General features: G+C 37.2%; 1 protein-coding gene across 7 annotated transcripts in view; it reads right to left on the reverse strand.

Moving 5' to 3' along the window:
- ASXL3 (ASXL transcriptional regulator 3) overlaps positions 1-14455 on the reverse strand; it is a 131371-nt gene that overhangs the window by 14645 nt on the left and 102271 nt on the right. For 6 of the 7 annotated variants that reach the window (XM_072852556.1, XM_072852551.1, XM_072852550.1 and 3 more), the window contains 2 exons: positions 4282-4378; positions 3715-3820 (listed from right to left, as the gene is read on the reverse strand). In XM_072852556.1, coding sequence (XP_072708657.1) covers positions 3715-3820; positions 4282-4378 — 203 coding nt within the window. Of the gene's footprint in view, positions 1-3714; positions 3835-4281; positions 4379-14455 lie in introns of those variants that run through there. The other variant, XM_072852555.1, reaches the window with a different exon arrangement.

A 14455-nucleotide genomic window follows, 5' to 3' on the forward strand; every position in this document is an offset into this window, starting at 1 on the left:
TTGCACATTTTAAAAATACTGAACAGATGCATTACAGGGATAGCTGTAAATGCAAAAAAAAAACACAAAACAAACCCCAGCCTGGAACTGGTACCCCAAAAAGCACTCTCAGGGTAACTATTAATATTGCCTACTACTAGTCACTTAATATGCACAAAGTCTCCCTATGCCATCAATATGCTGAGGAAGGATCCTCTAGACAGCAATTCAGAACAGCAAATTCACATCTTCCACATTGAATGCATTTCAGAAGATGTGTCGTTCTTCTATATAGACTATAGGTTCCCTATATAGTCTAAGTTTAGGTTATAAGTTTAGGTGAGTAACTTCCTTCCTCTAAAATTCCTTGTGTAAACGAGCAAAAGTTATCTCAGGAAAATGAGGAGGGGAAAGAAATCCACTGCATTACTGAAAACTGAATCAGTGGTCTATTTTCTCTAGCCAGCTTACACCAAGAAAAGATATTGCCTCATAGTTACCTCTATGGAATGAAAATCAGCAAAGGAATGAAGGACAGGATAAAAGTGAATGCAACTGTCACATGGACGCTACACAAATACACACATTCTAGTAACACGTTGAAGAGGAAGAAGTGTAAGAAAAATAAGATAATGCAGGATTAAGTCCAGCAGAACACGTACTGAATCTTAATCAGTTTTTTTGCAGTATTGGAAATACTACTATCTTGAAGAAGATATTGCAGTGAAGAAAAAGGCTTTCAAAAGGAGAAGGCTCAAGATCAGCATGTTTAAGGCAATCTCAGATTGCAAGATAAACAGCTGATCTGTCTTCTTTCTTAAAGAAAAAGACACCCAAAGTTTGCAAAACAGCACAAAAATATGAGGACAGCAGTAAATAGCCGTCAGTGAAAGTGCTAAGGAGAGGATTAAACTGATGAAGTAAGGGTAGTCAGTCATCAAATAAAAAAAACCCAAACAGCTACTCAAGGATATACGGATGCTGATATTCTAGTGCTGTGATAAGTAGTACCAGGAAAAATAAATTTTAAAAAAATTAATGAAGGATTAAATCAGCAATAAAATTTAGAGGAGGTCTACCCAAAATTAAAGCTTTGATTTAGTGAGCCAGCAGTGCTATCCTGACACGTAACTCTCTCAAGAGTGGGAAAAGAAATAATATATTGAGACAACAGAGTATAACCCTTGCAATCCTGGGGCAACAAGCCAGAAGAATGTGGATTTCTGGCAACATGCATCAGCTGATCCTAGATAAATGACTGCAGAATGAAGTTTTTGGTTTTTTTAAAGAAAGTAAGAGAGAGGAAAAATGAACAACCATGAGGAAGTGGAAAGAGAACATAAATGGATGGAAGTAAACTACAACTGACAGTCCCATGATAAACAGCCTGGGTATAGATAAGAGCAAATACAAGAAACGTAATGTGTAGAGCCAACATGGAAGAAGCACTCTAAAGCCTTTGAATGCCATGAACTGGAGAGTGTCTAAAAATGTTTACAAAGATTTTGAATCTATTAATGGTCCTTCTCTAAGTATAAGGTGAAACTTGAATTTACTTATGGAATATGAAAAGATAAAATTAGCTGAAGTCACAGCATTTACATTGACTGTAAAGCAAGCAAGTTAGACTGCAAAAGAGATCCATTTTGCAGACAGTGCACGTGAGAAATAGCTCAGGAAGCTTTCAAAATCTGCTACTTGAGCTGAATCAACATAGCTGAAAAGAGAGAAAGCCCAATCATACTCAAAGCAAGTTTAAAAACCAAAGTGAAAAAAGGTGAGAGAACTTACACAAGGTGGAAACTATAGCAAAAGCTACCATTCAGTCAGTAAATAATGATAAAAAGTACTTAAATCTTCTTTGCGGCCAAGCAGCAAAGTAGTAGAATCAGCCTACATAACAGCCATTAAGAAGAATGCAAGTGAAACAACACAAGCTGGGGAAAGGGCAGGGGGGACCAGATTCAATACTGTAGTCAAAATGGAAATTATATGCAATATGACATTTTGCATAACAATGTTGATGTCAGGAACCTATCAACCCAAATGACATGTATCACTGCAGACTGAGTAATCATCTGCCAACCATTATAGCATCCAGCATTCAGCTAGCACGGCACGACTGCTGGCTCTGTAAAATTATGAGTATCATTCTCTGTGCATGTGACAGTCATTTGTGACTGAGGAATAGGCTTCAGCTAGAGTGAGGTGCTCATGCTTTGCTGTTCCTAAATGTCTACTTTTTGTGGAAGGCCCTATGCCAATACCTTACATAGCCCTTTCCTTCATGAAAGGTTGGTAACCGACTCTTCTCTTGACATGCATAATGAAAAGCCATTATGTTCCCTATCTAAAAACCTAATTAATATTTTTTGATACTAAAGGGATCAACACCTGGACTACATTGAGGTCTCAAAGCTGTTAAGTAGGAAGTTAAGCACTTGACAATTAGAAAGTCTGCCATATTATGACCCTAGAATTTCCCTTATATGTAAAGATAAAGTGGTGTAGAAATAGTATTCACACTGGGAGAAAGCACCTAGCAAGGATGTGCAAAATAAAATATTACAATGGATCTCTGTTTGCTGCCTTGTTTTCACTACATTTCCCAGTGGTCCAAGGCGGTGGATTGTGAGAAATAGCATTGTTACTGCAGAAACACTTTAGTTAATGCCTTAATCTTTAAGTTAATCACTTATATGAAGGGTTCCCTGTGATTTCCTAAGTAAAAAACATCTAACAACAAAACTAAGACATCTCATGTGATGATGGTTCCCATGGCACATTTTTGTCTGCTAAGTATTATGCATAAATTCCATTAAAACATACCTGAAAATACTAATTTAAAAAATCAGTAACTTAAAAAATAGTTTATACTTTATAATAATTAATAATTTTTAATACTTAATATTTTTAAAAAGAGAGATGTAATTCTAAGTATTGATGGATTAACTTTTTAAAGCGATTTTTAAAAGTAAGATTCTTGAAATTTGAAAATATGTGAATCTCTTTAAATTGTGATTTAAAAAACCCCCTGAATATAAGAACTGAATCTTCAGCTGCTGCAGAATGCCATCTCTGTATCATCATCAATGAAATGGTGCTGACTCGCGCCAACAGTATCACCTGGAGTGATACTATCTACTTCATTTTAGTCAGTTAAGAGTATTTATTTATTCTTTGCATCTCACTTCTAAAATTAGACTAGTCGTTGTCACTTTCATTTGCCTCTAGCCAATATTTATTCTACGTTGTATATTCTACTCCAGCAAAGGGCCATCTCAGTCAAACAATAAAAAACACTATTTGATTTTAGAAACTTTGCAACTAGCTTAGAAAAAATAAAATCAATAAAATCATACTACAGAAATATCTCTACTGGTCTTCTAGTCTGTAGAAGCTGTATTTATATTTTGCAGGAGGGGAGAATTGCCCTAATGCTATCTTTTAAAAGATAATTAGAAAATACTCACATGCTTGGGCCTTATGTCTTAAGCTCTCCTTGGAATGAATTTTATGGATGAGTTATGAACCTTTAAAAATGCAATTGTAATGCAAGTGCAGACATACCACTATAATTCTACCCACAACTTCTTATACTGGGGAATGACTGCCTTTGATAACTGCTTTATTAAGTTTTACAGCATACGACCATGCTATGTGAAGCAGAGAATTATATTTTCATTTCCTCCCAAAAGAAAATTTAAAAATGCTTTTATTTGCTTCAATACTTACTTTTCACCATAAAACCTTTCAAAGAATTTTTCTTTCCAAGGTTCTGTTTTCTTTTCCTTTTCAATCTCTTGTCTGATGCGCAACTGCATTTCTGGTGTAAATTCTCCTAAAAAACAAATACTAACATATTGAATAAAAGTTGTCAAGGATTAGCTTAATATGGGTAATTATAAATTACAGATACAAAGATGACATACAGTGATTGCTGTCACAGGCATACAACAATTCCAAATGAAAATAATGAAAAACAAAAGTGAGTGTGACATAGAAAGATTTAATTTACTGTATAACATCAGTATTTCAGAAGTATATTGGTGGGATTTCATTGCATGCGTTTATGTTTCCAAGGCTGGCAGTGATGAAAATGCTTGGGTTTTTTTTAAACTGTCAAAATAAGCTGCCACAGCAAGCTGTAAAAATGTACACTAAATTCAAAATGGAATCAGCAATTTTTCTTTTGCTGAATTACTGGTGTATTACACTTTCTATTCTAAAAGTATTTCTCAAATGTAGAAACAGAGACATTCTTCATAAAAACAATTAACCTTTGGTAAATCTGAGAGTTACCTTCTGCCAATCGCTGTTTCCACCCTTGTGCTGCATATGCGAAGAATTCATTATTTAGAGCAGAACTACTGAGGCGCAAAACTCCATCACTTCCCATCTAGAAAATAAGCCGATGGTAGCAGAAGATAGTGTCAGAAATAGCATCAGCTAAGATTACATAAAAACAGAGTTCCAATTAAGGGAAATGGTGAGGGATAGAGAGTGGGAATAACAAAGAAAATTACCTACTACTACTAAAACAGCATTTTCATTATAGTCGTTACTGTAAATGCAAGTGGGCTAATCCAGCATCAGTGTGCTCTCTTCAGTCATCAGTATTACTGATGAGAACTCAGTTTACAACTGATTGATGTGTTTTAATCACAGCTCTCTATCTTGAGCCTATGTCTAGAGCTATTGTACACAATGAAAAATCAAGATCATTATTGTACTTGTGCATCTGCCTGGAATACTGTGCAAAACAAATTAATTAAATGTAATGAAGACAGTAACTTTGCTGTTTCTAAATAAACCTAACACTCATGTTAGCTAATATGCTGTACTGGCAGAAGAGTGGATGACAGGTAACCTTAACAAAATAACTGGCGTAAACTCAGCACTAAAACTAAAAACAGCTATACACATAATTTTATAGGCATCAACAGTAAAAACTGTGGAAGAACATTATAATTATTTTTACTTTCGACATCTGTCGAATATTCAATGATAAAACACCATTAAAAGTCTCAACCGCAAAATTTTCTACAATAACATTTAAAAGCAATCCAACTATTGAGCTTTCTTTTACCATAAAACTTAATGCTTATTTTCAGGTTGTGAGGACATCTCTGACTATGGAAGGAATTCTAATAACTGAAAAAAGTAATTATATAAAACAAATTTCCAGTGGGCATCACCTTCAGCATAATAAACAGACAATAAAAACAAACTCGTAAATAAAAGAGAGAAAGAGAGGAAACAGCAGAAGAGGTAATGCTGCTAGAACAAACATTCTCACTATTTTACATCCTTTAAGGTAACTAAGAGATAAATGTTTGACAACACCATTTGTGCTCTAGCAGTAAAAAACAGCACATTTTTCAGCATATTAACACGTTTTAGCTGTGTAATATCCTCTAATTCTCAGTGCTTGTTTCAAACTGACGCCAAAAAGAAGCAGAAGTCTCTGAAACATTAAACGATATTTAGCTGTATCTCCCTCGCTGAGCTCTATATTCCACTGATAATACTGGCCCTACTTTAAGAACAGTCTTTGCTAATTTACTCATTGCCTAGCTGACATCCTGTCCCACAATAATCTCGTAGGAGTAAACCAGAAAGATGTGAAGTAGTAAAAAGAAATAGAGTGATAAGCATGGACTCTGAAAAACAGGCAATGCTAAAGGCATGTGATTACAGCAAGAAAACAGTATGTGCATGGTACCAGGGGCCCTCAGCAGGATATGAACCTACACTACTGCTGCCTGTGATTTCCTGCTCTACAGTATTGTTTTGCCAACAAGTCATAGGATTTGCATTCAAGTAAGGTGGATATATAATGCTTCTATGCTTCTCATGATGTGGGTTGTGGAACACATGCATATTAATTACAGATAGGCTATGACTAATGCTGAAACTGGAGAAAAACTGTAAAGAAACAGTGAAACATGCAGCCCAAGCAGCAAGAAAATAAAATCAGTGAGGCAAGAGAAAGGCCATAAAGAACATGTACTTATTGTATAAATCAAACTGGTATGACACATTATCTTCTTTCTGCACAAATGAACTTCTCCTGAAATATTTAAATTCCAGAATATATTAGAGTGAGATTTTTAGATACCAGTGCCTCTTGCACCTGAACAAACAAACCAGTATATGGTCGAAAACAGCACTTACAGAATTCCCTAAAAAGGTAAGATGAGAAGTTACAAAGAAAAGAATCACAAGTTACTAAATAAACAATTCTTTGTTCCTCAAAGAAAGGTGCTGAAGCTACCTTCAGTTTCAACATAAAAGGAGATGAAATAGTAACATGCACTCATGTCAACATAGGTTTTACTCCAAACTTCAGTAAATTCAAGACTTTATCCCTAAGCCTGACAGTGTTTTGCAGGAAAGAGTAATACAGATGTGAAATTGTTATTATCATATTTAATCTCATTTAACTGCAGGCTGCTTCTTAAAGGCATGGTCCTCCTGAAACTCCATTGCTCAGCTGATGGCAAACAGTGTAGCCGTATCACTAGCCAGATCAACAAATCTCATAGGAAGGTAATAATTTGCGGACAATAATTTTCTGTTAAATCAGCAAGATGATTCAACTTATCCTAAGGTCATTAGGATCATAAGATCTCATGCAAAGTTGGAATGTACCACAAGAGGTGGAAAGAGAATGCCACTTCTCAGTAGCAATCCACTTTCAGATTGCATTAAACATAATATGAAACTGTAGCCAAGTGTGATTGAGCTATTTCACTAGGTTGCATAAATCAAGAGCATTATGAAGACTGCCAAGTTATATTACCATGTGAATACAAGAAAAACAGTATTAGCTTCATTGTAACCCTGTTGTTCTAAGGACATGAGAAAAGCAAGCTTTGTAGGAAGAGTTACTGCATCTTTTATTTTATTGGCTAACACACTTGGGAAAAAAGTGCCAAGTTTTTGGGTGCATAATTTCTTATAAGGTGTGAAAAAGAAACTGCAAACCCCAAACTAAATGCTAGAAAGAGGTTCAACCAAATTCAAATGTGAACTAGTCCACCTGAGAGAAAAGCACAGGCTAGAATTTCAGAACAGAAAGCAAATGTTAGCAAGGTCATAGGTAAGCTTCATTAGTTCTTGTTAGCAAGGTCATAGGTGAGCTTCATTAGTTCTTGTGGAGCAGAAAAAATGCCAAGTAGTAAGTACCTGTGGAAGAAAAAAGGAGGGGGGAAAAAAAAAAAAAACAGAAGAAGAATAGAAGAAAGGGAGAATGAGAAGATTGCAGTGGGTTACCTAAGAAGAAAAATTAGTATAGGTCAACTAGCAATGGAACAACAGATCATTTGTGGACTGCACTGGAAAACAGATGCATGCTGCACTGACCACTTTAGATATTAACTGTAACAGCTTACAAGTATTAGGGAACTATGTTCACAAGATCGAAAATATGATGTTAAAGATGCTTAGGTTAAGAAAAGTAAGAAGAACAAACTCAAGAAGTCACCGCTGACTTCATGATAGTCATTGCCTTTGATGAACTGGCAGAGGACGGCCTTTCCTGAGACCTGTGTTCATGGGACCACACAACTCATGGAAGATGTAAGTAGCTGCAACAGCTGAAATCTAGACAGACGAGCATATAATAATACAGAAGGTGGAAACACACTAATTAATTAGAGGAGAAGCTTCCAGTGATCTATTTTAACGTAATATGAAAGAATCATTTCAGGCTAAAATACTGTGGAGGGATGCATGAAAGTAGTCATCATTATCTAGACTTGGTACACATAATTTAGAGTAACAGATAGCAATGGAAAAAATGCAGGAAATAAAGAGTTGGCCAGCCCCAGTGACTTCACCAAACTTGCTCAGAAATTTGAGATCAAAGAAAACCTGTGCTGGGAATGGAATAGGAAGAATTTATTCAGTCTGTTAAAGTTCAAAGAGAAAAGGATGAGGACAAAAAAACTAAAGGAACTCATAGTGGTCAAAGACCTAAAGTGAATGAGACAGAAATTTTCAAAATGTTATGTTCAAGAAGAAAAAGTACTAAGTAGAAAGCAGATCCACTACCAAATGAGGAAAACAACCCAAACTAAACTAACAAGAAGTTCAATCATTTAGCTATTTTTGATTCATTTAAAGATTTCTACACAGGGAAAAAACGTTTGAACAAGTTAGAACAGACACAAAACAAGCAATTTTACATCTAGTTGTTTTGAAAGAGTCTATCAGCAACAACAACACTAACAAAGATGTTTTAGTCCTTTTCTCAATACCCTAGTCATGTGAAATTAGGCTGACATTTTTTCTGCTCTGTTAAACTTGGAAGGACTAAGAGGTCTTCCTCGTACAATATCAGCTAACAACCTCAACGGAACTCTTCTTTTCTTACCTCACCCAGAGCATGCATTTTCACCTAAGTCAAAAAGTTAAAGTGGAAACTGAAAATTTTGAAGCCAAAGGGTGTATTTACTTCTCTAGGCTCTGATGATAGAGACAGCACAATTAAACACTAGGTCTAAATTAGAATTTGAAGAAACATGCCAATAAAGCAGTTCTTAAATACACTATTAATTTTTATGGTATTTAAAAAACGCTGTCCAACAGCGACAGTGTGTTAATGAGCTGGAACAACAAACATTTCTTGGAAAGTTTATGTTTTATTCTGTTGAGCTTTAAATTTCTGTTTTTCTGATTAAGCACAATGGTAGAATTATGTTTTCTAATTAATACTTCTGTGCAGAATTCACAATGGCTTTTAAAAGTTCCTCTTTTTATTGAAAGCAAACAAAAAAGCACCCAACCCCAAAATGTATCTGCTAAAACCCAACATCTGTTTGCATTACAAAGCAAATGTCAAACACTCTTATCAAAAGGAACTGAGTAATCTTTCTATGAACAACTACTTCAATTATTTTCCTCTAAGTTCCACTGAAAATTCTCTTCTGACAATAAGGCAGGGATTATTTTTCTAGCTCAACCTGAAGATGAACACTGGTGGTTTAGCAGGGATACAGCAAGTACTGCATAGGTGTGTACTGGCAGGTTATCTAATCTTGGCTATAATGTTCGAAGACAAGGAATTAGCAAATCTATTACTTCTGTCTCTCTTTCAAATGATTCAAAATTTTCCTAAGGTATTTATAAAACTACTAATTATCCATTATATATAGTTCCTGCGTAGTATAATGTATTTCTTAAATGAAAGCTTATGTGTGAACATCACGCCATTTGACCATAATACCTCACAATACAAAAACAAATGAAAAATCAGCAAGAGAAGTGAAGATTCAGCCAAATTAAGTGTTCAGTACCACTCAAGTAATTATACACTTTCTACAAGCTGCTACTAGCCCTCTTCTGTGATTTTATATTTTATCTTGGGGGAAGAACAGTCCTACAATTCATAGACTTTCCCAAAGGTATGTGAAGGAATTATGTGCAAAAGATGGAGGGTATGAGAAAACACATTTTGACATGTTTGCATTAAAGCCTCCAAGATATTAAAAATGAAAAATTTAGCAGCATTTATATCACACACAGGAAAAATTACATTTTATTTATATATGTGGAGAGACACCACTGCCATTTTGTAACACGGAACAAATGTGATTCTCCAGTATCGGGCACCAGCATCAAACTGACCCGTGATGAATGTACAGTGCAAATGTAGCATCTGAAGATGTGGCAACCTTGGTGACTGACTTTCTGAAGGCAAACACTTTGGAGAGCTGGCTAGACAACATGCTGGGCTTAGCTTATTTTACTCTTGACGATCGTAGAGCAAAAGTTCACAGGTGACAGGGAAGACCAGTATCTGTCTTTTCCCCCCAAAATCTCTAATACTAAGGGGAACTCTCTCCAAGAAACAGAAATTGAGCCAAGGATGCAGAAATAAACACTTAATTTAGGCACTCTGGATCATCACTCTGGAAGAGCTCCTCTGTTTCCAGTAACAGTAAAGGAAGCATAAAGAAGATCAGACTCCTAATTAGGGCCTCTACATTTGCTACCTAAGCTAGTCAGCATGAAACACCCCCTTGCAACCTAAATCCAAAGAAAACATCATTAGATATGTTTGTAGCATACCAGATGCTCTCTTGCTCCACAAAATCCCCAAAGGATTAAAAATTGCTATCAAATCTAGTAAAAGGTGATAGTAAACTTTAGAAGAGATTGCCACAACACAATGCATGTCTCCACATGCATGAGCTTCTACCAACTGGACATTCTCTGAATGCAGACTATAGTAAACTAGGTGAGTACTTTGGTACACACACTTTGGTGACTAATTTTTGTGCTTTTCTTGCACATCTATTATATTGGGTAGGCCAACTGTGTCCAAATTCACATTTGATGATCCTATAAATTTCAACCACTTCCTACTGGTGATCACGAAGTCTGATGCATTAATTGTTCCTTCATGCCACAGTGTCTTTGTCAGCAAAAAACAGATCTCACAGTGCTTAACACCAAGCTTGGTCATTCATGTTGTAACAGGAGTGAACTGCCTTCTCTTTTAAAGTCCCTACTTTTTAAAATAGGCTACCTACTTATATTACTTTAGCCACCCAAATACAGATGCAAGCAATAACTATTTATAGCTATCAACTATCTTAACAGAAAACACTGACCTTAGGCCTGAGACTTCTTCAAGGCTTGGAAGCAGCATGTGGAATGGAAGATAGAAAGCGCAAAAATAAGTTTGGCCCAATGGTGCTGGTTTTGGCTGGGATACAGTTAATTTTCTCCATAGTAGCTAGTACGGGGCTATGTTTTAGATTTGTGCTGAACACAGTGTTAACGATAACACAGGGATGTTTTCGTTATTGCTGAGCAGTGCTTATACAGAGTCAAAGCCTTTTCCGCTTCTCACACCACCCCACCAGCGAGTAGGCTGGGGGTGCACAAGAAGTTGAGAGGGGACACAGCTGGGACAACTGACCCCAACTGGCCAAAGGGATATTCCATACCATATGACGTCATGCTCAGCATATAAAGCTGGGGAAGAAGAAGGAAGGGGGTGACGTTCAGAGCGATGGCATTTGTCTTCCCAAGTCACCGTTATGTGTGATGGAGCCCTGCTTTCCTGGAGATGGCTGAACACCTGCCTGCCCATGGGAAGGAGTGAATGAATTCCTTGCTTTGCTTTGCTTGTGTGCGCGGCTTTTACTTTCCCTGTTAAACTGTCTTTACCTCAACCCACGAGTCTTCTCACTTTTACTCTTCCGATTCTCTCCCCCATCCCACCGGGGACGAGTGAGCGAGTGGCTGTGTGGGGCTTAGTTGCTGGCTGGGGATAAACCACACCACCAATTCACAAGCAAGGCCCCAGGTGATACTATCAAATATCTGTGTACACCACCAAAACTGGACACTTGCCATCTGTGATCAGTGGCTTCAGGTCACTACTTAAAGTGCTTTTGGCATTCTTTGAGGGGGTGAATAGAAGGGGTGACTGCTAGCAATCATAACAAAAATAATATTCAAACTCATGCTTTACAAACTATCATTTGATGACAAAGATTAATATTTGCTATTAATGATTTCTATAGTGCTAGTGCCAAACGCATACAAGCCTAGACCCTACAGCTCTATACAAATGTAACTTAAAAAGTAATGGAGGGTGGTGGCATTCCTGGCTAGAATTCAGCTTAAGATTAGAATAACTAATGTAAATGTCTAGATGTGGCCTAGGTTTCCTATTACAGTCAATGGAGGTCTAGCTGATGCAGTCAATGGAGCCTAGAGGACTATTTAGCTGACCAGCAAGTCGGCATCTACTTTACAGTGAGACAAATAGCTCTTCAGGCTCTTTGTTCATGTATTGACTCAATCTGCGTCGTCTGTAATGGGAGTTTAGACACTTAGCACACTTGCAGACATACAAATTTAGATGTCTTCGTTTGGAGGTGAGTCCTATCCTCCTCTATATAAAACAGCTCAGAAACTGGATACAGGAAAGCTACAAAGAGGTAACACACTGCAACAGCAGAGAAGTGTAGCAAGAAAAGCACTGACCAAATTAATTCCTGTTAATGCTTATAAAGCACAACATAAAAGACAAGGCAATGCATTTCTAAAGGCCATCCAACTTGTCATTAACTACTGAAAACATAAAAAAGACACCCTTTGTCACACAGACAGAACTAGATACAAGCTCTGCGGATACATTTGGACAAAATGTTCCAGGTATAAGCAGTCACAAACACGCTTCTGAGCACTGACACAACAGACTATAAACCCACATCTGCTGCACTGGACACCAAAGACTACATTCCTATTTCTCTAGAAACTGCATGTTTAAAATGGTCACATGTAAATTTTAAATAGGCTGTCTCAAGCACCAGTAACTAGTTTACATGTGCAACTGTTTGGCAAGTTTGAAATTCAGATATAACAGCACAACGCACCCAAGCACACCATCAGAGAATAAAAAGCTCTCTCCATACCTTCATATGATCTTTATATACAGAGACAGGTAATCCCAAAATTAGAACCTGTTCTGGAAAAAGAGAAGAACCAATCCCAAGCATAGATTAAGAAAAGCCAGTGTTCCCAGTGTCCAAGAGATTCATCATCTCCAAAGGGGAGTCCAAGGGGAGAATGAAGGGGAATGAGAACAACAGAGACCATCTGATGAACCTCATGAAGGTCTTGGTAGGTATGATGCCTGCAAAATCTACCCCTTTCGCTGGTTATTAAACTTTGATGTCCATCTACCTTCACTCTAAGAATATAGCCAGAAATGAGACTGAGTGGATCAGAAGTGACAAGGAGGCTGTAGGACTCATCATGGAACCTAGGGATCTGTTGATGTTTTTATCAGCAGTGACAGACATATACTGGTAATGAAGTCATGGTTTAATAGGTTCTGCAGGCAGAATGGCTTTGGCATCTTCACCCATGGGGTGATGCCCCAAGAAGGTTTACAGATACGGCAATAGGTAAGCAAAGATGGAAAACAGCCCTCACAGAGGAAAGGAACATGCTATAAGGTCAGACTCGCTAATTTCTCCAAAATTTGAATGCTGTATTTATATACATGGCCCAATAGTATGGGCAAATCAAATCAAATCAAATACTGTTCTGTGGACCACTGCCAAAAGAAGTTTATTTATAAAAGGAGGGGTTAAAGAAGGGGCCAATGTGGTGACAGTGGTACATTTATCTCAGTCTTTGATGGTTGAACACTAATGCAAGAACTACAAATGGTACGTAGGAGGACTTGGAAGATTTAGTTGACAATCAACATTTTGACTTAATTGGCAACATGGAGATCTGATAATTCTTATGACTGATAGTAATATAAAAGACTAAAGCTTGTTTGAGAAAAAAAGAAAGAAGAAATGACAACAGAATAAAAAAAAATGTGTTTCAAGTAGGCATACTTTCATAAATGCAGAACTGGGAGAACCCCCAGTAACATGGTGCTAGTGAAAAAGGAGTTAAAAGAAACCTCACAGTTCTTTAAACAAACAATACTGACCACATGGAATGCAAAGCCTCCTGCAAAGGAATAATGGGGATTGTACAATGAGACCACATTGTCTTAGTTAGGACCTCACTGTTGATCTCACAGCACGCAGGGAATGGAAATCAGGTCAACTTACTAAGCAAGAATACCACAGCAGAACATGGTATAATGGGCCAAAATTAGACACAGTTGGCAAGGGACACATCAAACTCCAGAAGAAATAATTCCGTAAGTACATTAGGAGCAAGAAGATGATAAAAGAAAAAGTTAGTTTGCTGTGCAACAAAGGGGAAAAAATAGAGGGATATGGAGACAAAGCTAATGTTCATACTGCCTTTTTGCATCCATCTTCACCGCAAATCTGCTGCATTGAGGTGCTTAATACAATTAATACCAGCAACGAAAGGCAAAAGGGTAAGATCACACCCTTGAACAAGCAAGGAGCTGAATAAATATTATTTAAATGCATTCAAATAATCTGGGCTTGATAGAATAGCCTGTTAAACGCCCAGTTATGAATCTATTTCAGAACTGTTAAAAGACGGATTTCAGAGCAGTGAAGAAGACAACTGCAAAATAATACGTGCTAGCTGTATGTATACAGCACATATGTATCACCTGTGCCTAAAGAAGGGGATGCGCACAGCTAAGGACTTACAGACTAAGCCAGCTTCAGAAGAACTCTATGGCCTACACACAGACAACCAATCCTTTTTTGAGATGCCCTAGGGTGTCGTAAGATATTCATATGGACACATTCTAGGCAAATACAGCCCAGAACCTATAGGGGACCTATAACCTTTTGAAGAAGAAGCTGGGTACTAGACTACATACCGCAGTGCATCTCAATTGACACAAGAAACCTATGTTTAAGTATCTTGCTTGCTACCCCTGTCTTCAAGCTCTGAAGAATATGTGCAATGATTAAAGCACAAGATATCACGCTATACACAACTGCCTGGAAGTTAACAGGGAGCTGAGCAACAGCCAACATGGATTTGTCAAGAATAG

The sequence above is a fragment of the Ciconia boyciana genome, chromosome 2 (assembly GCF_034638445.1).
Source record: "Ciconia boyciana chromosome 2, ASM3463844v1, whole genome shotgun sequence".
NCBI lineage: Eukaryota > Metazoa > Chordata > Aves > Ciconiiformes > Ciconiidae > Ciconia > Ciconia boyciana.